At 38.5% G+C, this 25,018-nt stretch overlaps 3 protein-coding genes across 3 annotated transcripts; 2 read left to right on the top strand and 1 right to left on the bottom strand.

Moving 5' to 3' along the window:
- The first annotated feature begins 1,604 nt into the window (after positions 1-1,604).
- Positions 1,605-3,540, top strand: her5 (hairy-related 5). The gene is made up of 3 exons (XM_010897973.4): positions 1,605-1,691; positions 1,954-2,049; positions 2,159-3,540. The coding sequence occupies exons 1-3, from the start codon at positions 1,644-1,646 to the stop codon at positions 2,687-2,689; spliced, it is 675 nt and encodes a 224-aa protein (XP_010896275.2). The 5' UTR covers positions 1,605-1,643; the 3' UTR covers positions 2,690-3,540.
- An 11,534-nt stretch (positions 3,541-15,074) lies between these two features.
- Positions 15,075-16,657, bottom strand: pfdn6 (prefoldin subunit 6). Its single transcript, NM_001304053.1, is given in 4 exon segments — positions 15,075-15,394; positions 15,515-15,639; positions 15,768-15,838; positions 16,484-16,657. Coding segments are annotated over 4 exon segments (381 nt in total). The 5' UTR covers positions 16,548-16,657; the 3' UTR covers positions 15,075-15,273.
- A 1,292-nt stretch (positions 16,658-17,949) lies between these two features.
- mmgt1 (membrane magnesium transporter 1) lies at positions 17,950-19,956 on the top strand. Its single transcript, XM_010897948.5, has 4 exons — positions 17,950-18,067; positions 18,480-18,532; positions 18,713-18,816; positions 18,937-19,956. The coding sequence occupies exons 1-4, from the start codon at positions 17,989-17,991 to the stop codon at positions 19,091-19,093; spliced, it is 393 nt and encodes a 130-aa protein (XP_010896250.1). The 5' UTR covers positions 17,950-17,988; the 3' UTR covers positions 19,094-19,956.
- Positions 19,957-25,018: the final 5,062 nt, after the last annotated feature.

The following is a 25,018-nucleotide window of genomic DNA, read 5'->3' as shown; positions in this document are numbered from 1 at the left end:
CATTTTCTATCAGTTGGCATTGCGATTGTGTACTGCGTAAACGTATCCCCTATCCTCATGCTATTTAAAGGTTATGTAAGCCTAGTGGCGGCAATTATGCTGAGTGTTGGTAAATAAATTATGTAATACACTAGAACAGAGAAATTAGGCTATGCACTACGACCTTACAAAAACGTTTATTTGGAGCTATACGTTGTTTGACTAGGTTTTGACAAATTTTTCCTAATCATTCAAACATTTAGACCTAACCAATATTACAGAAGATGGGTTTTTTTTCTCTGTTTTTGAAATTTGGAGATTATATTATTTGAAACCCCAGCCCTTAACTGAATTCAATTCTAAGATGTAATATAATAATAAAATAATTTAAGTAAAACAAATATAAATACATGTTTGGGAAATATGTAGGTTTGTGGAGCGAGAGAGTGGAGTGTGTAGGCCCTGTGTACGTTTTGGATATAAAAATAAAAACAACAAAGGAGATAATTACGCAGTTAAATAAAGATTTTAAATGGTCCAATTCGCGTAATCAAACGGTACTCCAACCTTGTGGTTGAAGGACATTTTGATGGTCCTCTTCCTACCATCAACATTTCGGTGATTATATAGGCTATCGATCGAAAATTTCCTTGATCTGAATTGTCGACCCTTTCTCGTGAGACAAGGTTTTATCCTCTGTGGGATATTTGATTGGGACGTTTGAAGCCCATCCATCCAGTGCAAATCGAAGTAGTTCCCTACCGCAATCAAATACTCCACCATCACATCAACATCAGGATGGATGGTGGGAAATTCTGGGAAGAGTTTTTATTTTCACATTGGCTCATCCCCACTCCTCACCCTTTATCGAATCCCTAAGTTGTTCCTGAGAATCCGTTTTACCTGGTACAATTACGGTAACAAAAATGAAACGAATAATAAGGAAAGAGTCAAACTAAACAAAATACACCATAGACTATAGCCTATTTGTTGTCGTACGTAATAACAAAAACAATGTTTTCAGTTAGACAGGTCAGACCCCGAAAAATAATTACCCTTATTTTATTTTTGGAAAAAGTTTTTCAATTCTGAAAGCACGAACTGGGTTGAATTTATAACTACCACCATTATACTGCAAACTGTATTTCAATAATTAGGCTCCCTACCCCTGGACGGTTTATGGTCTGCGGTGTATATCGACTGCTTTACACAACATCGAATGAGAGCACAGATTTCACTTTGAGATAGTGATACAATCTCACAGGCAAGAAATGTGAAAGATTCTGGACATTGAAGTTGGTCGAAATTCAGTGTTTTGGCATGAAAGGGTGCATTAACACTCATGTCATGAACCTGCTAGATTATCGTATTGTTTGTTAATTGAATTACATGATGTTGCAAACATCAATTCTCAAATTTTTGGTAAACTAAAATACTACGTCCACTTTATCTGTGATATTTGAAACCAAAGACCTGCGAAAGTATCTGAATCAAGAAAAGGGCGGTACCCTTTTTAAATAATCGCTTAGAATTGGTTATGTACGTCATGGTGGGCGAGACACTGTAGTCTACAAAAGGGAGCGAATGGGCGGGGTTATATGTAACTTTATTTGCTGCAAGGCACCAATGTTCTCCCATTTACACAGATTTTTGATCTTCTCGACATGAAAAAAATGGCACCTGCATTCCCAGATCAAAAAGATACAAGAAGGGTAAGTACATTTTTAATTTTGTCCGTTTACTATAAATTAGGTTCACGCATAAAAACATTACCGTGTCCTCGTAGACGTTTTGATTTTCACCTTCTAGTGATCTAACTTAATTGTTAGCTATTAGGGTTAAGATATTCAACAAAATCAAATGGCCTCGGTTACTTTGTGATGGTGTTTTTCGTTTCACTTAACGCACATAATGTAAGTGGATATGTTGTGTTACTGAATCGTGTAGTCAACGAAAATGTCTAAATCGGTTCAGGTCCCAAAACCCCTCATGGAGAAACGAAGGAGAGATCGTATCAACCACAGTCTGGAAACCTTACGACTTCTGTTGCTGGAAAACACCAGTAACGAGGTGGGACAACACACTAGTTTGGTTAATACAAATAAAGATGACATTTTTGTGTTTTCAAATGTATTTATTTTGTAAATTGTATTTGTGTGTTGTTGTTTTTTTACATCAGAAACTGAAGAATCCAAAGGTGGAAAAGGCAGAGATTTTGGAGAGTGTGGTGAACTTCCTGAGGACAGAGCAGGAAGGAGAACAAGAGCATCAGTCAATGAAGAGAAGTCACTCCAAAGAGGGAGAAGTGCAGGGGCCTGCCTGCAAGAGGAAGCAGAACTATCACAAGGGCATGAGATCATGTCTATTGAGGGTCAACCACTTTGTAGCCACCAAAAGCCAAGAGTTGGAGGGGCCCAGCCACACTGCGCATGCCCGACCTCAGCGCTCCCGCATGGGGCTTGCAGAGCTCGCTCATCATCCTCCTCCTTCTTCTGTCCAGCTCCATGGTTCTTCACCTTCCGCCCCTGACCAAACCCCCCTGCCTGGACAGCAACTGCCCCAACGGCAGCCCCCTCCTCACCCTCACACATGCATTAATCTGAATAGAGCTTCCCAGAGAACTGACTACAACAACACAGAGAGCTCTTCCCCCTCCAAGCTGTGCGTGGAGCCCAGTGACTCTGTGTGGAGGCCATGGCCACAGCAGTGATAAACAGCCTCAGATGGTTCGCACACTTGGGTTCAAAGTTCAGTACCAGAGGTATGGCTGAGAAGCTTCCAACAGCTGTTCACTAAACAACTACCCAGCAGGAGGGGTGATGGAGAGGGTGAATAGGTGGGGACTTGTAGAGTGGACAGTTAAAAGATGAATATATTGGGGGTTGGCTGAGAAAGCAGTGTGACCCTCGGTAGACTGACTCTGTGAAATGTACATCTTGTATACAGTATATGGATTACTTTATATTTTCATGATATGAGTAGGAACTGTTGAATGTCTTTTATGTGACTTTTTTTGACTGTTTTCCAGTATTTTTTATTCTTTATTGCACCTGAAAGTGGGACACGATAGAGGAGATAGTTTGGGCTTAAAGAGCACTGGGCCAGATTCAAACCCATGCAGGAAAACTGCCTCAATTTGACATAATGTGAGTGTGACTATTTGTTTTTGTATTTCATATACAAAAGGGAGTCACATAAGGAATCGAGTTTTAAGAACTTCTCTTGTTTTCAGTTTTTGGCAAAAAGGGAAATTAAATGTTTGACTCTCAAGATTAGGCTATATTTTTTGATAACTTCTACTGCATTGCTATATCAGCCTGCATATATATTGCCAATTAAGTAGGGTTATATAACACTAATTCAATGAGCATGTTTATATTGTTTTGGCAGCATTTAAGATAAACTGCATTGAGCTATAGTTTTTGTTTCTGATTGAGGAGTTCCACATTGTGCTATTGTGCCTTGTTGTTCAAAGTGTTTAGTCCAAGTGAGAAACATTAACATTCTGTTTATGTTAAACATGGCAAAGCAATGTTGCCCTATATTTTTTTATATTAAAATGAAATGAAACTGGACTTGACGATGGTAGTTTCATTTAAATGCTCTACTTCCTTAACCATCAGACAAGATTGTCCCACACTGTTGGTGTGAATGGCCTGGATTTGGACTCGACAACAGACCTGACATTTGAACACTTTTTTTAGGTGATAAGACTATATGAGTCAATTTACAAGACCAAATGTATCACCATTTAGACAAAATTGTGCACTTTACGCTGGCGGGGGCAACAATCAATACACATTGACATGCAGATGACTGAGCATCATACCATGTGTCTGGAGTATCCCGCCTGCGGTGATCCGCACTACAGGTGTGGAAGGGTAGATCGGGGGCAATTTGCGGATTGTCCATAGTAAATAAATAGGCACTATTCATGGGTAGTAGGGTAGTTCCAGAACCTTAAGTCCAAGAATGTAAAAGTAAATTATTTAAAATACCGTTATCAGCCACTTAATTCCATGGCTTGATTAGCAGTCAGAAAGTTGAGTCTAGTTTCTATGGAAACATAGATCATACCATATCCATCTCTATTATTTGGCAATTTAACACGGCCTCTATTTCCCAAGTCACCAACGGCTGTTCACTGCGTACCCCAACAGTACTGTTGTTATTTGCATGTTAGTCCCGTGGCCTCAGATTTCTAAAAGCTGAAAATGTCATACTGCAGTGAGTAGACTAGGCTATACGTGCCCAAGTTCCTTTCATTTCATTCTAGCACAAACTGGTGGACAGAAAGGATTTGAATAGGCATGTACGTCGATCCATCCACACTATCAACCATGAAACATGACACGTTTACGCAACAAGTGTTTTGAACTATAACATACTATTTGGATATACCGAATAAACAGATCTGCTCTTAAACACAGGCGTTTATAATGCGTAATTAAACAAGAAATCTGTAGTATCTCAACAACAACAAAAAAAATCTCTATGTAAGTTATGAAATAATTTGCTTTTGGACTTTTAGTCAATTCAATCATTTGCAAAAGTACTAATTAGCCTACTTTGAAACACAAAACATTATTATTGTATTAACTAATATGCATACATATTTCTAAACGTACCCACATTTTGTGGGGTTGGACTCAACGCGCCTGTTGTTGAGATTATTATTCTAGTCTGCATGTGTCGGCAACAATCTGCAGACAGATTTATATAGCAGCAAAGTCAGCAAGTCAGAACAGCAACCTGAAGCAAGATAGCACTGCTGCGGAGTGGGTTCAAATCCGACCAACTGCCCTTTATTCAAAGATTCTCTAGTATCTTTCAGCTCTCTCGTGACCGTCGTTAAAGTATAAAATGCCTGAAAATATACATATATTTAAAAAATATATCTTGCTGATATGTTACATGATAAAAAAAAATTACCACAATGGTGAACATCTTTGTGGTTAACATCGAGAACCGAATAGAAATCGAAAAGTAGGTCCTCGTAATAAAAAGATGTGTTGCTCCAAAAATCAACGTAGGGACTAAAGAGACTGGAGAAGGGGGTTTTCCTGAATGCTTTTTAAACCCTTATTGTACCAGATAAGCACACTGCCAGCAACGGCCTTGAGCTGTTAGGGTTAACTGCCTTGCTCAGGGACAGAGTGAAAGATTTTCACCTTGCCGGCTCTTGGATTTTTATCCAGAAACCTTACAGTTATAGTCAGTTACGGTGAATCCAATCCAGTTTTAAGTGACAGAGCAGCTCTCAGATGGCCAGGGAGAGAATGCTCGTTTCTTACTTCTTTTGGATGGAAATCTTGGTTCTGGTCAGGACCATGACAGCACTTTTCTGGATTAGTCGGAACCTCATTGTTGATGTAGCTGGGAGATCCTGAAATAGCGCATTGCACCCACAGATTGAAGATGATGGCGTGGATTAGTTTCTTTGCATCTGTCTGGAAGAGTGAAGGTATAACATGTTTCATGTTTTTAAGGGAAAAAAGGCTTTGGCTTGTGTTCAGATCCTAAACACGTTTTACAGAGCAAACTGATCCTATGTCTCTCATTATGCATGTAAACATACACCGCTGTGGGCCTCCTTGGTGGCTCAGTGATGTAATAAGTCTCTATAGGTCTGTAGGTTCGAGCATTGACTGTGCCCTATGGGACGAGTCGCGCAGGCCTTCGATCCACAGTCTGACAAGCAGAATGGACAAATTTAGAATTCTTGCCATGATCTTCCACTCTCCCGAAATCACGTAACCTTACATAGGTCATAAGATATGGTGGAAATTGGGAAACGGGAGAAAAGGGAGAATGAAAATAAATACAATGCTACTCAGTGCCTATCGTGTATTTTGGATTAAAAAAATAGCATTTATTTTCCAATCCATGCACTTAATACAATAAAAAGCAATATAGCAAACCACGAGCTTGCTTTACATTCAATAATGTGGATGCTTGTTGGTTAGTCAGTGTGTTCCGCACAAGTCCTGCATTCTCCAGGACCTCCCTTGTGTCTATAGCAACACCTTGCTTCAAAGAAGGTGTTAGTCCCGCCATGTCGCCCACTGAACAGGACGCTCCTTTGTAAGGAGCTTTGGACCGCTTTGACATCCTTGGATAAGCCCATAAGTAAACGGGTTGAAAGCGAAAATCAGATTAAGGATTCATTTAAAGGGAATCTTTATCCAAGATGACTTGAGTACCGGGTTATATGGTTATTGTTGTGGAAATCCATCACTAAAACGTATTCACATTCAGCTCTCGGGTAAATTGATTAAATGAGGCAAAGGACTTGTTTCTAGACTAGAATTGTGGATGCGGATGTGTCTCCTTATGGGAGTGTCCATGTGGGTCAAATCGCACTAAAGAACAATTGGACAAAAAAAGAAAAGGGAAGTTAGGATACAAAGCAAATACCTTCTACCCTTATTCATAAATATAAAAAACACTAAACAAAACACTTTTTTGCCAGGTTATCAAATCAATTTGTATAATGTTTTTAAACAACCCTACCTCCACAAGTGTGTTGTCACCTAAGTTCCTAGGCTGTTGTGTTGACAGGAGAGATATGCTCTCAGTCTAAGATGCTTCACACTATCCATCTGCCGATTTTAGTTCATCTTTACCTCAAACTTAACAGATAACCTGGTAAATAGTTGCGTTACTTATTTTTGAGATTATATTTTGCAAGACAATTAGCTCAACCAATATTTGGCAGAAATGACCGATGTTCTCATGAGGTAGACGGCCTGAATCCCAGGGCGAAGATCGGCAAACATTTGAGTCGAAGTCCATGTTCGATCCATGTTATTTTGTATACTTGTAGGTTACAAAACAACTCCAGCATATAAAACATATATCATTTATCAATTTCCAGCTTGGTGGACGTTCTTAAAGGCCTTAAAATGCTTTCCTTTTGAACATAAGATGGAGTGGGAATGGAATGTAAACTGAAGAGACAGATGGTACCCAAACTATACACCATACACAGTTATTAATGGATAGATTACTGATTTAATTATCATAATAATTTAATCGATGCACATGAAGATTGTAATCATCAGCAACGTTTTTTTTATTGAGGCTAAAAAGTAGTAACATTTCAACAGAAGGGGTAGGCAAAGATAGCATTGAACACCTTGCCACAAAGGATTTGTCACAGTCCCTTCAGCCACGAGTTACAGCACCTGAGGTGTTAAAACGTTGGCATTCACCCACTAGTCGAAAAGGTCCTCTAGAAAAGCCTACAAAAAAGTGCAGGCTCGTGTAGGGTGTACATTCCACAACCCCTGTGGTTAAGCATGGGACATTAATTATAAAACACAAACTCCCCTTTCGGCTACTGGTTAACTCACTGCAGAAAGAACGCATATATGGTAAGGTAATAATGTTACATTCACTATTACATTAAAGACGTGCGTTGCTAATTATTATTTAACAGCCAACGAAATGTAAACCTTGCTGGACAGATCAACCAATTGATTAGGCCATTGCTCTTTGTTATTACAGTGTCATTTGTAGCCTTATTTCTTTTGGCTATTTACTCCAATTACTATAAGGTTAAATTATAGATTATTAGCTTTTATTTAATGCTATATGTGTACACACTGTTTATACCATTTACAAATTATATATATTTTTCATACCTAGAAAAACCGGGAAGGTTAAACGCCTCCCTGGGTTAAACGCCCCGCAACTGTACTCCAAACCACAAATGATGGCAAATATTATTTCCACACATTCATTGGTTGCCACTATTCTTGTTCATCTAGAAAATGCTGTTGAATCATCTCAACTGAGCAATTAATTCCACAACAACGATTTTGACCTAAGTTGATCTTATTTTTTGTCTTTTAGTAAAACATTGTCTTGTGATGTGATAAAGTTAGTACGTTTTTTGACATGTCAATAGGAAGGCATTAGGCTAAGTAATCCACTTGTTCAGAGAAATAAATTATCAGACCATTTTTTATAGCAATCCTGTTTTTTGTGGTGATCATTTTTGGGGCTTAACGCCCATCCTCTTTGGGGCAAAACTCCCCTGGGGTATTTTAGGCTACTTCTGAGAATATATTGGTAAATAATAACAAAACTATAACAAAAAAGGTGCTAAATAGCTAGTTTAATAGTATATATTAACATAACATATACACTCACCTAAAGGATTATTAGGAACACCTGTTCAATTTCTCATTAATGCAATTATCTAATCAACCAATCACATGGCAATTGCTTCAATGCATTTAGGGGTGCGGTCCTGGTCAAGACAATCTCCTGAACTCCAAACTGAATGTCTGAATGGGAGAGACAGGTGATTTAAGCAATTTTGAGCGTGGCATGGTTGTTGCTGCCAGACGGGCCGGTCTGAGTATTTCACAATCTGCTCAGTTACTGGGATTTTCACGCACAACCATTTCTAGGGTTTACAAAGAATGGTGTGAAAAGGGAAAAACATCCAGTATGCGGCAGTCCTGTGGGTGAAAATGCCTTGTTGATGCTAGAGGTCAGAGGAGAATGGGCCGACTGATTCAAGCTGATAGAAGAGCAACTTTGACTGAAATAACCACTCGTTACAACTGAGGTATGCAGCAAAGCATTTGTGAAGCCACAACACGCACAACCTTGAGCCGGCCCCTTAGTGCCAATTGGGCATTGTTTAAATGCCACGGCCTACCTGAGCATTGTTTCTGACCATGTCCATCCCTTTATGACCACCATGTACCCATCCTCTGATGGCTACTTCCAGCAGGATAATGCACCATGTCACAAAGCTCGAATCATTTCAAATTGGTTTCTTGAACATGACAATGAGTTCACTGTATTGAAATGGCCCCCACAGTCACCAGATCTCAACCCAATAGAGCATCTTTGGGATGTGGTGCAATGGGAGCTTCATGCCCTGGATGTGCATCCCACAAATCTCCATCAACTGCAAGATGCTATCCTATCAATATGGGCCAACATTTCTAAAGAATGCTTTCAGCACCTTGTTGAATCAATGCCACATATAATTAAGGCAGTTCTGAAGGTGAAAGGGGGTCAAACACAGTATTAGTATGATGTTCCTAATAATCCTTTAGGTGAGTGTAAACTAATATCATAGGCCTATCTATTGGCACTAATATTGAATGAATTGCTCAGTATTATTGATTTAATGTTTTTAACTTAATACTTTCGCACAGTTAACAAAACATATTTAACAATAGTGATCAAAAGTTAATTGAAATTGTAATAAATGTTAGACATAGCTTTTTGCCTTTGGATATTGGAATGTGCAATATCACGTTAAAATATTTTTTGTTAACTCACTTAAATACTGCTATCAAGTTTGGCATTTTTTCAATGGTATAGATTACATTTGTAGAATGATTCTGGCACCTAAATAGGGAATACATCTTAATTTGGTGTAAAAAATAACCCAGGGGGCATTTTACCCCATAGGGAGGGCCATTTTGCTTGTCTTTCAGCATTGATTGTTTTATGCAGTCAGTTCTTAGACACTAGACATTGTCAAAACATTTTAATATAGATTGCTCAAATAGAGAACTACTGGATTTTTGGTACACTGTTTAGCCTACATACACTGTTTGTACCTCTTATATAATAAGTAACCCAAAAATACAGGCCTGAACTTCGAAAGAAAGTAGGGGAGACTGGGGGCATAATTTTTCAACAAAAAACTGAAAGTAACCTTTTGGATGTACAGTATTTTTCTTCTGCTGTCTAAAGTTTAGATGAGTACAAACTTAAACTTATATCAATTTTATCACTAGGTTATTGGTAAAAAATGTGCATGAACAATGAATGCCAATATGAGTGTTGCTTGCTAGCATAAGATATTTTATCATGGCTCCAAAATCGGGGTCAACTGTAACACTTTCTTACAATAGCCCCCGAGCCACATGGTCCAATGTAAGCACCTCATTTGTTTGAAAATGAACATATTTCAATAAATTTACATTTTAAATGACATTTGAAAAGGGTGTATAAAAATGTGTTTGTTCTAGTAGAGCAGCCCATTAATAAATATACTTTATTTGTATAAAATAATGTGTGTTTTATGTGTTCAAACAATATTAGATACTGACAGAAAATGTGAATATTATATATGTCTGCAAAAGCAAAGTTATTTTCATTGTAAGTTTATGGTGGATTTAAAGTTGTTTGATTGTACAAGACCCAGCAAAACCAAAGATGATGATTAGTTCACTTGTAAGAAGCACACATTTTATGAAGTAAGAATAGAAAACCTAGCTGAGGTTTTTTCTTTACAGTAGCCTATGCCTAGATTAAGGCCCAGGAAGATGAATAGGGGACTCCGGCCACAATCACTGTTTGAGAGTGCAGCCAGTGAAGTAACACATGGAAAGTCAGTGAGGGGCAGCAGCAAAAAATAGAAAGACTTTTGCAAATCTTAAAACATTTGAACCATATGCAAGAAAATCTTAAGTAACATTAATAGATACCTCAGCAGGAATGTGATTACAATGAGGTGTGCTTTTATTTGAGATAGAGTGTGTTAATATGACTTCTTTTTTCAGTGTTACAATTGCTCCCAAACACTGTTACAATTGCCTCGACTAAGGGGGCAACTGTAACCCTTTGACTTCTTGAAAATGAAAATTGTGAAAATATATCAATTGTATTATTAAATAGTGCTTATATCTACAGTGGATATACAAAGTTAAAATGCTAGGTTCTTGTGATGAAGAATAAGACAAAGATGCATCATGTCAGAACTTTTTCCACCTTTAATGTGACCTATAACGTATAATGCAACCAGGTTATTGTGAGGTTTTTATTTTTCATCTCAAAGATTTCAGTTTGTTTTTCACTTGAATTGTTCACATTATTATGCTCTGCCCTCAAAAATAATAATTAGCAAATGTAAACATAATCGGGTGGGGGGGCTCACTAGCAAAATAGTTAACAAAAAGTTGGGCTAGTTTTTATGCATTTTCGGCTAGTTCTGAGCAGTCGTTGGTTTGCTTAACCTGGCAACACTGGCTGTAAGTGCTGTTGGTAGGTAAAATCTATGTCAAACACTACTGTCTATCTTACTTACAAATGTATTAAAAAGTGGAAATCTAGAATGTAATATGAGTGTTACGCAGGCTATCTTCCTGTCGATTGTGATAGTTGTAACATCAGCCCGTTATTTTGCGCTGGAACTGTAATTATGGAAATAAATGGTAGTTTGCTAAAAAGTGTCAGTAATTGCATGGAGTGTAAACAAAAGGTCCGATTTGCGAGGGCTAATCAATCAACCATCACTAACGTTATAGCTAATGCATATCATTTCATAATTAACGCAACTTTGTTTTATTTTTTTTTTAAATATTCCTTAGAAGTGCCAATATTTTTTAAGTTATCTGGAAAGCTAATTAGCCACACATTCACCCAGCGACCAACCATAGTGTTCATGTGCGTATTCAACTAACATGAAGGATTTAGTTAGATTTGTCAGAATGCGCTGCATGTGTAATTTATGCGGACAGTAGTAGTTTTCATTGATTGCGCATTCGTATAGTATACTGTATAGTTGTATTTGCTTACTGTATGGAAAATAGCATTACCAGTGTTTGTTTGATTAAAGTCCAAGCAGTTTTATTAGTCATCTTTCATTCACAGTGAGTGTCATCATGAGCACAAGGAAGGGTGGGCAGTGACATTCATCCGTTTTTTGGGCCGCCTCAGAAAATACAAGTAAGCTGAGAGCATTGACAAAAATGAGTACCAGTCAGATGATAGAATACAGTATTTATTTCATGTTCACTCTGCTGCATTCAGAGTAAAGAAACAGAGGGAGAGAGAGAGCATGAGGATGCCAACAGGGCTGGCAGAGCAGGTGACGTAGAGGTGAGTGAGAAAAGGAACAAATATTGATGACCGATCTGATATCGCCATGTTGGTGTTGTTCTGACGACATCATACTTAATGTTGGCACAACTGCGGTTAGGCTTAGGCACAGGCCCCACCGAGGTTAGGTTTAGGCACAGGTACCACTAAGGTTATGTGTATGCACAGGTGTCTCTGAGGTTAGGGTTAGGTCAGTTGTAATGATGATCCTGGAGCAACATTATAATGTTGTAGGAACAACATCAATACGGTAATAAGAGTGTGTGAATATTGATAGTTAAGTGTCTTATAAATATTTTAAACATATTTTAATGTTTTACTTGGGGGGACCCCCGGTTAATTCCCCCCAGACCCCCGGTTAATTGTTTACGGATATTTTTCCTTGCATAAAAGCCACGCGCCAACAAGTTAGTGCCACTATTATGTCTTAGGAGTTACGTGAAATGATCAAAAGACCTCACACGCAACAGGGGTTTAACACACACGACTGCGCGCATATAGAGGAGAGGGGGGCCATCCGCGGAATTACGTTAGCATTAAGTGAGTTGTTGGAGCAGCGGCAGTGTTATTCTCCTCTAAACCTTTTAAAATGGCTTTGCACTCCGATGGGAATCTCTTTCGGAAATTACATTTGCGTGTGTTTTCTCAAATGGCAAACTCGCGCTCGTGTCATTGGTGAAATTATGATTTCAAGGCAGGTATGGCTTTCATAATTATCACTGTGGTATTGGGAAAAGTTTGGTGAAATCGCCAGATTAATCTTGCTCGAGGAGGTTGACCTGTTGATATATGGCTGTCATGCTTTGGCAGTAATATGGATGCAAAGGGATTCTTTAGCGAGGGTTTGGCAAACCTCGTATACACATGCTATGAGTAGGAAGTGTCTGGTTAAAGATATTTGGGCAATATATAATAGAAAAGTGATTCACAATGTTAGATAACAATAACTTCGAGAAAGTGGTGCATTAAAGTGAAATTAAGCAATGTTTTAGCCAAAAGCTAAAAGTAGCCTAGATCTAAACGAAATTCCCTTAAGATGATGATGCAACTCAACTGTGTTCCATCCAATTTTTAACTCATCTATTTACCACCCCTGCCTGTTGTGGGATTTAAGGCGAGGTGGAGGCTTTGCAGACCTGTGTGTGCCGTTTTCTATTAGGTTAATTATTCATGCTGGTTAAAACCCCGGCAGGAGGGCAATGGAGGGGGAATGTTCTTTCTCTGCTGGATATTAATTGTGATAGACTGTGGATAATGCGGTCACCACTGTGCTCTATACACTTCCCATTGAAATACGAATGGAGACCTGAGCTGCGGGATGCGAGCTTCGTTTGGCTGGGACACGCCTTGTTGCTCCGAGCGCAATGCCACCAATGCAGTCTAAATGAGATTCCTCAAGTCAACATCTGTCGCAAGGCCGCTTGCCTGCCTCTCTAATTAAAGCAATTGTATCGCAAATGGCAAAAAGTAAAAGACTACAGCCCTACCACGATAATTCAAGTCGTGCCAGAAGCACTAGATTCCAAAAACTAATTTTTAATCGGAGCAAGGTTAAGGGTATGTTTTTCCTTGAACCAAGTCAGATAAAAACATACATTTGTTTAGGGGAGATGTTTATGGGAGGTGCTGTGATTACCAACCTGCTACACCAATAACTCTGTGATTTCAAGAGTCCATCATTATCTCTAATCATTTAACTTTCATGGCAATACATGTACAAACGTATGTTCTTACAATTTGACCAAAACCTGTAGACTTTAGAACAGGGTCTCCAACCCTGCTGAAGGAGAGCTACTGTCCTGGTTAATCAACGTTTGAAATCTACATTTGTCTGGGGCGCCATCTTCTGGTACAACATAGCAGCAGTATTACACTGCCCGAAGAGGTTACTTACATAACGGTTCCTTAGAAGACATTTACAAATCCATAAATATGTAGTATAAAAAATGAAGAAGTGAATTTGCATTACTTCTCTAATGTTATTGCTACCCCAACAAATAATGGATGGGACTTTGATATACCTAATATTTGATGTGGATAATTACAGTTGTCATTCAGTAGTCATTTACTATGTAGAAACCTGGAAAGCTTAACAAATATATGCTAGTTGTAAATTTATTGAGGTAATCTGAAGATGTCACCCCATGCTTCCTGAAGCACCTCCCTCAAGTTGGATTGACTTGATGGGCACTTCTTATGTACCATCCAGTGACTGTGCTGGCCACTACATTATAAACAGAATACCAGCTCACTGCTTCTTCCCTAAACAGTTCTTGCTTAGTTTGGAACTGTGCGTTTGGTCATTGTCCTGTTGGAGGAAATCAGTTCCAATCATGCACCATCCACAGGGTATGGCATGGCGTTGCTAAATGGAGTGATTGCTTTCCTTCTTCAAGATCCCTTTTACCATATACAAATCACCCACTTTACCACCATCAAAGCACCCCCAGACCACACATTGCCTCCACCATGCTTGACAGATGGCGTCAAGCACTCCTGCAGCATCTTTTAATTTGGTCTGCATCCCATGAATGTTCTTCTCAAACTTAGATTTGTCTTTCCATAAAACTTTTTTCCAATCTTCCTGTCCAGTAATTGTATTATTTTGCCCATCTATCTTTACTATTTATTGGTTAGTCTGAGATATGGCTTTATCTTTGCAACTGCCTACAAGGCTGGCATCCCGGAGTTGCCTCTTCACTGTTGACATTGAGACTGGTGTTTAGCAGGTACTATTTCATGAAGCTGCCAGTTGAGGACCTGTGAGGTGTCCGTTTCTCAAACTAGACACTCTAATGTATTTGTCCTCTTGCTCAGTTGTGCACCAGGATCTTCAACTCCTCCTTCCATTCTGTTTAGAGTCCATTTGCACTGTTCTGTGAAAGAAGTAGTACATTTCTGGACAAAGTTTCTGTTTCTGGCCATTTCGAGCCTGTAATCAAAACTACAATTGTTGATGTTCCAGATATTCAAATAACCCCAAACGTTTGAATGGTAGTATATATATATATATATTTTAAACTAATTTATATTTAATCACCCCCTGTCCTTGAAAGCAATGCATATCACATACTCACTCACTTGTTGGGTGGCAACAACAGATCTCCCCTCTGTTGCTCATTGGTCATATTCCCAACCACGCCCCAGCTCCAATAAATATATTCCCATTACATTAATTGTACACAACATGCACTGTATTTCACCAGCCCAGGAAAAATATGGACAAGTAAGCATTTAAATCACAAATAAAGAAAAACGATTTATTCATATTAACAGCAACAGAAAACTCGCACTAATGGCCACCAAATCTGCATACAATGAGTAGAGGTGAAGAAGTCTATGTAAGTCGTCTGATGTATAGCGACATTGTGGGTTGAGCGGCAACACCGTGGCTGGATTCAGTCTGTCAGTTTGTGTTCCAGCGCCACCTGCTGGTCAGACCTTGCCCACAGCCCGGCCCTGAGCCCTCTGGTACTCCTGCTGGAGACTCGACAGGACTTCACGGTGCTGTTCAGACTTTTTCTCCATGTCCTTTAGAAGCATCTCATATCTTTGACTACACCCCAAAAGACAGAAAAAATCTATGTTGTTGCCAAAATACTTCATACTTCCATATTTAAAAAACATGTTTTTTACATGTGCAATAAAATGAGTAAACATTATCTTTCAGACTCACATCTCCCCATTGATGTATTCAAGCCTCTTTGCCACAGTGGCTTTGGCTTCCTCCAAGTCTTGCTTCACCAGAACTGGACCTATAAGCTTGTAAACTGTGTTCTGGGTGTCTAACAAATCCAACTCCTAAAAAAAATGGCAAAGAAGTGTACCAGCAATAGAAGATAGATTTTTTTTTCCATAATTTACTTCACATCAACTGCGAAATCTCAACTACACAAAAACAATAAAACAACATAGTTGTGTGTACTCACCTCCTTGACTATATTATTCTCCGTCACCTGAGCCTCCAGTTTCTGTCGGGCTGACATGCTCTTACTGACATCTACATGGCATTAAAGCAAGATGTTGAATTGAATTCACATTTATTCAGTATGTACATTCACACATACGCAACTGAAAATGTAACTTGGTGTATTGGTGCTGCTAGAGGTGGACAATAAATAAAACCCACACAAATGGGGTGGTGAGCATACAAGGTAGATATACTATTACAGTATTTCTAGATGCAGCTAGATGATCAGGATATGAGTGTGTTACATATACACAATGTGTAAAGGAAAACAATATCAACTTACACACTTTGTAAATGAGAACCAGTACTGTACTAGTTTGTACACTGAATAATATTAGCAATATTTACATATCTTCAGTAATAATAGTATACAATTTACTTGTATAATACGTTATATACGTTATATAATACGTTCAATCTATGATCCATCAGTTTTATACAGGAAGGGAACGTCAACAAGCACTGGGGCAGTTGTGATCTAGATAGCTAAATGTAAAAAATAAGGCAATTTGTTACTAAGTTAACAATTAGTAATAGCTAGTATCTAGGGTGCAGCTGAGGAAACAAGACCATGCAGGGCAGCTGAGATTAACATGTGTATAACGTTATAGCTAACGTTAGCTAGCTAGCTAACTAGCTAGTCAGTCAGTCAGCAAGCTAACTACATAACGTTACCTTTTTGCATTTGTTGGTATTTTTCTAGTTCCAATTGTAACTTTTTCTGAATCGCTTCTGCCATATCTACGGTAGATATTTACTTATCAAGACCTTGTGTATTATAAATAGATACAAATCTGCTGGCTAGATCTAGAAAATCGTGGTTAACTCCTCTTCGTTTTTCTTCCATCTAGAGCTAGTACGTCTTCTTCTGTGGGTTTTCACAGCTGTTGGCATCCAACACTAATGGTGCATTACTGCCACCTACTGTGATGGTGTTTGGGCCAGCTTCAGGGAGGGTCTGAATCCTTCCTACCAACCCAGTCTCCCCAAGGAATATAAAATAATATTTGAACACTGTGTCTATACCTATCCTACCCCAAATAGTCTTTAACTCAACTCTGGTATCCCTTCTGCTCTCAAACCTATTTTTAATCTCACTCGCTTCCTCTAATAGAGCCCACACTGTATCAAGAAATGATCTACTTTCTCAACATCCTGGCAATAATTGCATTGTCTTGTTGGATGCTTCCCTATCAAATGTATGGCGTCGTTCAAATGACTGTGCCCCACTAGTCTAGTAAACACAGACTCCTATACTCTGTTCTAGCTGCCCTCCCTCCATCCGCAACCATGCCCTGTATTCTTAAAAGGTGACTGCCTTTAGGGTCTCAGTTCCACTGCTCCTGCCATCTCCTCATGATCTCAGTCCACACAATACGTTTTGCCTCTGCTTTGCTCATGAACACTGCAATATCCTCATCACATTCAAGGGTTTGTCTGGCAAATGAATAGCTCACTCAAGGCTCATTCTCTTCCAATCCAAAATGGTCTGGTACCCAAGTTAATCTTCTCACCCTGTCCTGTGTTTGTATCCTCTTATATAACATGTTCTGACAGCTATTAGATTGATATGACTGCAAACTCATCAACACAACACAGGAGTCAGAGCAAATAATTACCCTTTCTGGTTTAGTGTCCTCTACCCAACTCAACACCAACCATACAGCCAGAAGTTCCTAGAGAAAACACAAATTAGGTGAAATATGTCTCTTTGAAACTCCTTCATCAATGTTATCTTTGCAACAATATTAAATGTGAAAATTTATTAATACATATACATATATATTGTCACTTGTAGTGTAGTGTATATTAGAGCTCAAATCCATTGAACACCCTTTTGTGATTGCATTTATAGTTAACCTTTCTGAACCAACACGAAAATGAATTTGAATTATTTAATGAACTGTTATGCTCATTAAATAAAATTAATATAATAACTGACAACTTGAAAAGGCCTCGTCTAAAAACCGTAAAGGGATAGGCTGTTATGAAGTAAGGACGTGTAATTCAGAGTGTATTGCAATGCAATAAAAATTATATTTATAATGTAATATGCTTTACATAAAATAACTGAAAACAACACAGTAACATAGTCAAAACTAAAATAAATCACACTTCCGGGGTCAGCATGCTTACGACATTTCTTTGCGACACTCTTCATTTCCTCACTCCTCTTGAAAATGGCTTCGTCTTTTTGGAAAGGTGTCGTAGGTGTTGGTCTATTTGCCTTGGCTCATGCAGCTTTCTCTGCGGCACAACGTAAGTGTAATATCAGAACATGACGTTATTATACAAGCTATTTAATTTAGATGTTTATATCCAAAGGCACAGCGTACGACGCTTACGCAGTGTTTTGCGGCCTGTTAAAACTAGTAACGCGAGCTAGCATGCTAACTTCCATTATACCATCATCAGCCAACAACAGCTAACAATGCAGAATAAGCTAGCTAGCTATTTAGCATGTCATAGGCACTGCAAATAACTAGCTAACGGTTAATGCTTGCGAATGCGAAATGTTAGCCAAATTGCATTTTTTAACACAACTGTCTTTGCATATTAGCTTGCCAAATGTAGCATTGGCTATATGAATGAAATAAGACTTGCTTTAGACCCAAATTTAATCCTACAACCCACATTGATTCCATTGTGAAATGTTTTCTTCCTTCACCAGATCGATCCTACATGCGTCTGACAGAAAAAGAAAATGAAACATTACCTATTGATGTAAGTAACTGAATATAGTTATCTATACTTATGTACATGTTCTATTATTTGATGTCATCCCATTGAATTAGAACATTTTAATGATGGGATCATAGTGGTTAAGCCATTGTATTCATTGTGCTGTTTGACTCAACTAACTTCAAAAGCAAAGTGTAATAATTCTGGATTTCATTTTTTCAGATTGTCTTACAGACTTTGCTAGCATTTGTTCTTACCATTTACGGTATAGTACACATTGCCGGAGAGTTTAAAGATATGGATGCGTCCTCAGAGTTGAAAAACAAGTAAGTTGACATTTGTTTTTTCAGTTAACTTGAGTATATGACTAGCCCTGTATTGATATTGAGCTTACTGACACATTGAGTACAGTTCATACTTGACTCAGTGCCCTATTGTTTTTTTAGGACGTTTGACACACTCCGGAACCATCCGTCTTTCTACATGTTCAACCATCGGGGTAGGGTGCTGTTTCGCTCCCATGACCAAGAGGCCTCATCAGTCCTGAACCAACAGGCCCTGCCCAACCCTCTGCGGCTACGCAAGCTTGAGCATTTGCACTGAGACTGGCCCCTCCCCTGCCCACACATTTCTGTGCACATATTATCTTATTGGTTAGACGAAGGGAAAAGTGAAGTCATTTCTCCCTCTTTAATTTGTCTTTGTACATATTAACATGCTGTACAAATCTGCATCTCTTTCCATAAAAGTGGTTACCATATTTAATTCCTTACTGTGCCAACCAACCTTTCAGTTTTTCAGGCAGATTTGTTTGTATATAATTGTTATTGCTTAGGAGTCTTCTGATTTGACACATTTTTCTCCTACCCTTTCTAATAGCATGGGAGAATTGTTCTTTTATTGGACGAGGGGCATGATGGAATGTTGTTATTTGCCACATGTCTTTCTTGAGCAGCTGTCTGGAACTATTTATTTCATGTTGTATCTGCAGATATGTGATTTGTTTTATGGAGTAAAAAACTTTCAATTCTGTTTAACGAATTCATGAGCCGGTCTCCTCATCCAAGTTATCTGGATTATGGCTATTTGATATAATCTAATGCATAGAAATAGAATGAATAGTATAGTCCCCATTCAAGTCAACGATTTGTGTAATCATTCCCTTTCTATGCATCTAATCCAGATAACCTTTGAAACGCTGGGTCCTGGAGTTTGAAATAAAGCTTTGGAGCTTATTCTGTATGCAATAAGGAGTTACAATGGTTGTTGGAGTCACAAACTCAAACTTGAAGGGTGTAGCATGGAAAGCAGAGTAAGGCAGTGTTACAGCAATGCTAATGATACTGTGAACACTAGAGACTAACGGTAGATTTCTCTGAGCAAGTTTTTTTTTTTTTGCCATTTAACCTTTTTGTTAAGATTGAACAGAATGTTTTTAACTTAATAAAAATCATAGATTTTACCAATGTCAGGGTGCATGTTCAAGTGACCCAATGTATTTTTTTTCTTAAGGTAAACAAATGCATTTACAGTGGATTGCATAAATATACCCCCCAAGTCAGTGCTCACTAGAATCACTTGACAGCCATTTTACCTGCAAGTCTTTTGGGGTTTCATCATTGCACATCTGTTTTCTCCATTTTTTGCCTATTTCTTTTGACAAAATTATTCAAACTCCAAAGTTGGATGGGCACGATTGGTTAACAGGAACTTTAAGGTTTTGCATGGATTCTTAATTTGAGTGAGATATGGGCTTTAATTGGGTTACTTTTGATTGGGCTAATACACAGTTTCTTGTTTGGAACTATTCCAGTGTGGGCTGTGTGGATCATTGTATTGCTGGAAGATGAACCTCTAACTCAAAGGTCTCTAGTCTACTCAGTCTAGTTTTCAACTTGCCTTCTGGCAAAATCCAAATGGGATTTCATGTGACAAAATTAAGTCATTGTTTTCTCCAAGCCACACTTTCATGTAGCCCAGGTTTATGCAACACCTGAATAATAGTTGACATGAGCAGTTTCTCCCATCCAGAACTACAACTCCTTTTCCAAGAAAGTTGGGACTCTGTGTAAAATGTTAAAACAGAATGCAATGATGTGCAAATCATTTAAACTCTATATTTAATAGCAAATAGTACAAAGACAACAAATCAAATGTTGAAAATGAGACATTTTGTTTCTTAAAAAATATATGTCCACTCTGAATTTGATGCCAGCATCACATTTCAGAAAAGCTGGGACAGGGGCAACAAAAGACCGGAGAAGTTGTGTAATGCTAAAAAACAAAACCTGGTGGAATATCACACAAATAATTATGTGAATTGGCAACAGGTCAGTAACATTATTGGGTATTAAAGGATCAATCCAGAAAGGATGGGTCTGTCAGAAGTGAAGTTCAGGGTCTCATCATCTACGGTCCATAAAATCATTAAAAACTTAAGAGAATCCGGCCAAATCTCTATCTAAGGGACATGGCTGAAAACCACTGTTGGATGGCTGTGTTCACTCAACCCACTCTCTTCCCTTTGCGTACATATAACACGGGTTTACACTTCACAATTTCGTGCTATGCATACGCCAAAGTACTTTTTTGCGTGCAGTTCAGACGCGATCTCCTCCAATTAAGAACAATGGTGAATAAATGCAATATAAAAAATGTACCTTTATCCTTTTACGTTCTTTCAAGAAAAAAGTTAATCTACGGCTTTTATACGATTAGTCACTCTTCGGGAAATCTGTGCCTCGATGATGGTGACGTCAAATAGGTTTCAGTTGGTGCGTGTCAATGAAACGATTTTATTGACCACCATTATTATTAATGGGAGGAGATCGCGTCTCAACTGCACGCAAAAAAGGACTTTGGCGTATGCATAGCACAACATTGTGTGAACCCGTGTTATGTACGCAAAAGGAAGAGAGTGGGTTGGTTCACTGCATGGGCTTAGGAAAATTTCTGATAACCATTGTCTCTGAACACAGTACATTGCTGCATCCACAAATGCAGCGGTTTAAAAGAAGAAACCATGCAAAGAAGAAACCATATAACAAGATCCAGAAACGCTGCTGCCTTCTCGGCCTGAGCTCATTTAAGATGGACTGAGGCGAAGTGCAAAACTGTCCTGTGGTCTGACAAATCATAATTTGAAAATATTTTTGGTAATCATGGACGCCGCATCCTCTAGACTAAAGAGAAGGACCATCTTTTTTTAAAAATCAGAGCACATTTCAAAAGCCAGCATCCGTGATGGTATGGGGGTGCATTAGTGCACATGGCATAGGTGACTTGCACATTTGTGAAGGCACCATTATTGCTGAATAATATATATACAGGTTTTAGAGCAACATATGCTGCCATCCAGACTTCCTTTTCAGCTTATTTCAGCAAGACAATGCCAAACAACATTCTACACCTATTATAAAAGCATGGCTCTGTAGTAAAAGAGTATGTGTGCTAAGTTGGCTTGCTTGCAGTCCAGACCTGTCATTGATAACATCCGGTGCTTTATGAAATGAAGAAAAACAACAAAGGAGACCCCGAACTGTTGAGCAGTTGACATCCTATATCAAGCAAGAATGGGAATAGATTTCACTTTCAAAGCTACAGCAATTGGTCTCCTCAGTTACCAAACGCTTAAAGAGTATTATTAAAAGAAGAGCTGAAGCAACACAGTGGTGAACATGCCCTTGTCTAATTTCTTTTAAAATGTGTTGCTGGCATCAAATTCAAAATAGGCATGTATTTTTCCAAAAACATAAATATTTCTCTATTACAGAAATTGTAATTGTACAGAAATATTGTAAAAAAAAAACAAAAGGCCTCTTTTTGGCTTTTATAACCACAACCTCTTTGCCCAGTTGCTTAGTTTCAGTAGGCAACCTTGGTTGTGCCATATTCCTTCCATTTCTTTAAATCATGGATTTTATTGTGCTGTGGAGGATGTTCAAAGTTTGGAATCTTTCTATTGCTGAACCATGACAGGTGCTCTGACTGGTGCTTTTCTAGAACTTTCTCCCAGACTATGAATGATCTGTTTATTCATGATCTTGTTGTTGGGATCTCCTTTCTGCTATACTTTAAGGTATAAACAGGTGTATTTATTCTCAGATCACATGACACAAGGATGACCAAGATACCATACTTTAAGTACAGTATATTCCACTAAACCAGGGCTACAGTTAGGCTTATCTAATTTGTTCAGTAAGTGATTGGACAAAACAAAACATGTTGTAAATTAACTGCACATTAAAAAACACGATTCATAGTAGTTCAGTCATGTTTCTTGTAATCTTTTATTAAAAAAATCAGAATTTTCAATTATATATATATATATATATATATATATATATATAACATATTACAAAATGACCTTTATACAAATTTTACTTTCAAAATATTAATTTTTTTATGTTCTGGTATGAACATCATCCAAAAATAGTTTATATTTTTTATGAACAATAAAAATTATTTTACATCTTTAATTTCAATAAGAAACATGGAGGGAAAAGACAGAGAAGTGGGTAGCTTTATGTTTGTTCTCTGAAATGTAGCAGGTGGTTGGTTGTTTCCCAGCTATGCTAGTCCAGGGACAGGTGACTGACCAAGAGGGAGCAGAGTGTTTCTCTGACCACACAGTTCTTCAGGGAAAGAATCAATGGGGTGCCTGTGACACTCAATGTGCACCCCAAACGGCACCCCATTCCCTAGTGCCAAAAAGGAGGGAGTTAGGGGAGACAGTTGCCCAGGCTCTGTCAAAACCACCAAGATGGAACCCAGCAGGTGAGATCCTCTTAGAGACTGTGCCGAATCTACACCCTGCCGAACATAACCTACACAATGAATTTGACTAGTGGGATCACAGCTTACATGCTGGGACAGTGGATCCATGAAGGGCATTGGAAGTCAGCATCTGATCTGACACAGTATTATCATCCTGAAGGCCCATGCAACACAACATACCAAAGACACTCCAATAAATAGAAGAGTTGAGGTAGATCAGATTTCTCATGTGAGCCACAGCTTCTTTGTAAGTACAGTGCATATCTGGCCTAAAATGTATGTTTTCAGCCTAACCATAAACAGGCTAATGATAAAACTTTGGATCGGAAACCAGAGGTCCTTGTTGCACTCAGTTATAACGTGAGCACAGTTGTCCTGTGGCTGTATCGTCAATAGTTATACGAGTAATGCAAGTATTACCTGTATTAAATGCTGTAATAAGACTTCCATTATTACACGCCTCACATGAAAAACCTTGTCCCCTGTCCTGTAATGAGTCATTCCAAATGCATGACAGTGTGTGCAAGACCTGATTCGAAAGCGGATGTGTATGAATGAATCACTCAGTACAGTTCACATGCACACTAACACATCATTATTAAGCTGATTGTGGCAGTAGGCCAAGTGTGGCATTAGTCATGTAAACACCTTAATCGGGTTATTAAAAGCAATTTATTGGTCAATTGCACATTAGGTCCAAACGAAACTGAGCACCCCGGGAGCTATTGTTTGGAGTGAGGGATAATTTTTGTAACTGATGGCTACCTGCTGGTATATGACTTTAATCTAACTCAGCATACAGCGATTAGAACAGATGATTCTCTGAGAATTTCTAACAATTACTACATGTACAACCCCGTTTCCAAAAAAGTTGGGACGCTGCATAAAACGTAAATAGAAACAGAATGCAATGATGTGCAAATCGTTTAAACCCTGTATTCAATAGAAAATAGTACAAAGACAACAAATCAAATGTTGAAACTGAGAATTTTTATTGTTTCTTGAAAAATATGCACCCACTTTGAATTTGATGCCAGCAACATGTTTCAAAAAAGTTGGGGCAGAGGCAACAAAAGACTGGAAAGGTCGTGTAATGCTAAAGAATTAAACCTGGTGGAAAATCACACAACTAAAGATGTCAATTGGCAAAAGGTCAGTAACATGATTGGGTATTAAAAGATCATTCCAGAGAGGATGGGTCTGTCAGAAGTAAGGATGGGGAGGGGTTCATCACTCTCTGAAAGATTGCACGGGGCAAAAAGTGCAACAATTTAAGAATAACGTTTCTCAATGTAAAAGTGTTTGGGGATCTCATCATCTATGGTACATAATATCATTAAAACGTTCAGAGAATCTGCAGAAATCTCTGTATGCAAGTGACAAGGGTGCAAACCAATATTGGATGGGCGTGATCTTTAGGCTCTCAGGTGGCACTGCATTAAAAACAGACATGATTCTGTAGTGGACATAACTGCATGGGCTCAGGAAAACTTCCAAAAACCATTGTCTGTGAACACAGTACATTGCTGCATACACAAAAGTTAAAACTCTACCATACAAAGAAGAAACCATATATAAACAAGATCCAGAACCGCCGCCACCTTCTCTGGGCCTGAGCTCATTTAAGATGGACTGAGGTGAAGTGCAAAACTGCCCTGTGGTCTGACAAATCAAAATGTAAAATTATATTTTGGAATCATGGACACCGCATACTCCAGACTAAAGACTTTTTTTTTATCAGCACACAGTTCA

This window comes from Esox lucius, chromosome 4 (assembly GCF_011004845.1).
Source record: "Esox lucius isolate fEsoLuc1 chromosome 4, fEsoLuc1.pri, whole genome shotgun sequence".
NCBI classification, from domain to species: Eukaryota; Metazoa; Chordata; class Actinopteri; order Esociformes; family Esocidae; genus Esox; species Esox lucius.
The sequence above is the reverse complement of the archived record's forward strand: the minus strand, read 5'-3'. Positions and strand labels throughout refer to the sequence as shown.

Coding starts and splice junctions, on each gene's coding strand:
- her5 (XM_010897973.4), top strand. CDS start 1,644: ATGAAAAAAATGGCACCTGCATTCCCAGATCAAAAAGATACAAGAAGG. Junction 1,692..1,953: donor ATCAAAAAGATACAAGAAGG/GTAAGTACATTT, acceptor AAATCGGTTCAG/GTCCCAAAACCCCTCATGGA. Junction 2,050..2,158: donor TGGAAAACACCAGTAACGAG/GTGGGACAACAC, acceptor TTTTTACATCAG/AAACTGAAGAATCCAAAGGT.
- mmgt1 (XM_010897948.5), top strand. CDS start 17,989: ATGGCTTCGTCTTTTTGGAAAGGTGTCGTAGGTGTTGGTCTATTTGCC. Junction 18,068..18,479: donor AGCTTTCTCTGCGGCACAAC/GTAAGTGTAATA, acceptor TTCCTTCACCAG/ATCGATCCTACATGCGTCTG. Junction 18,817..18,936: donor TCCTCAGAGTTGAAAAACAA/GTAAGTTGACAT, acceptor TTGTTTTTTTAG/GACGTTTGACACACTCCGGA.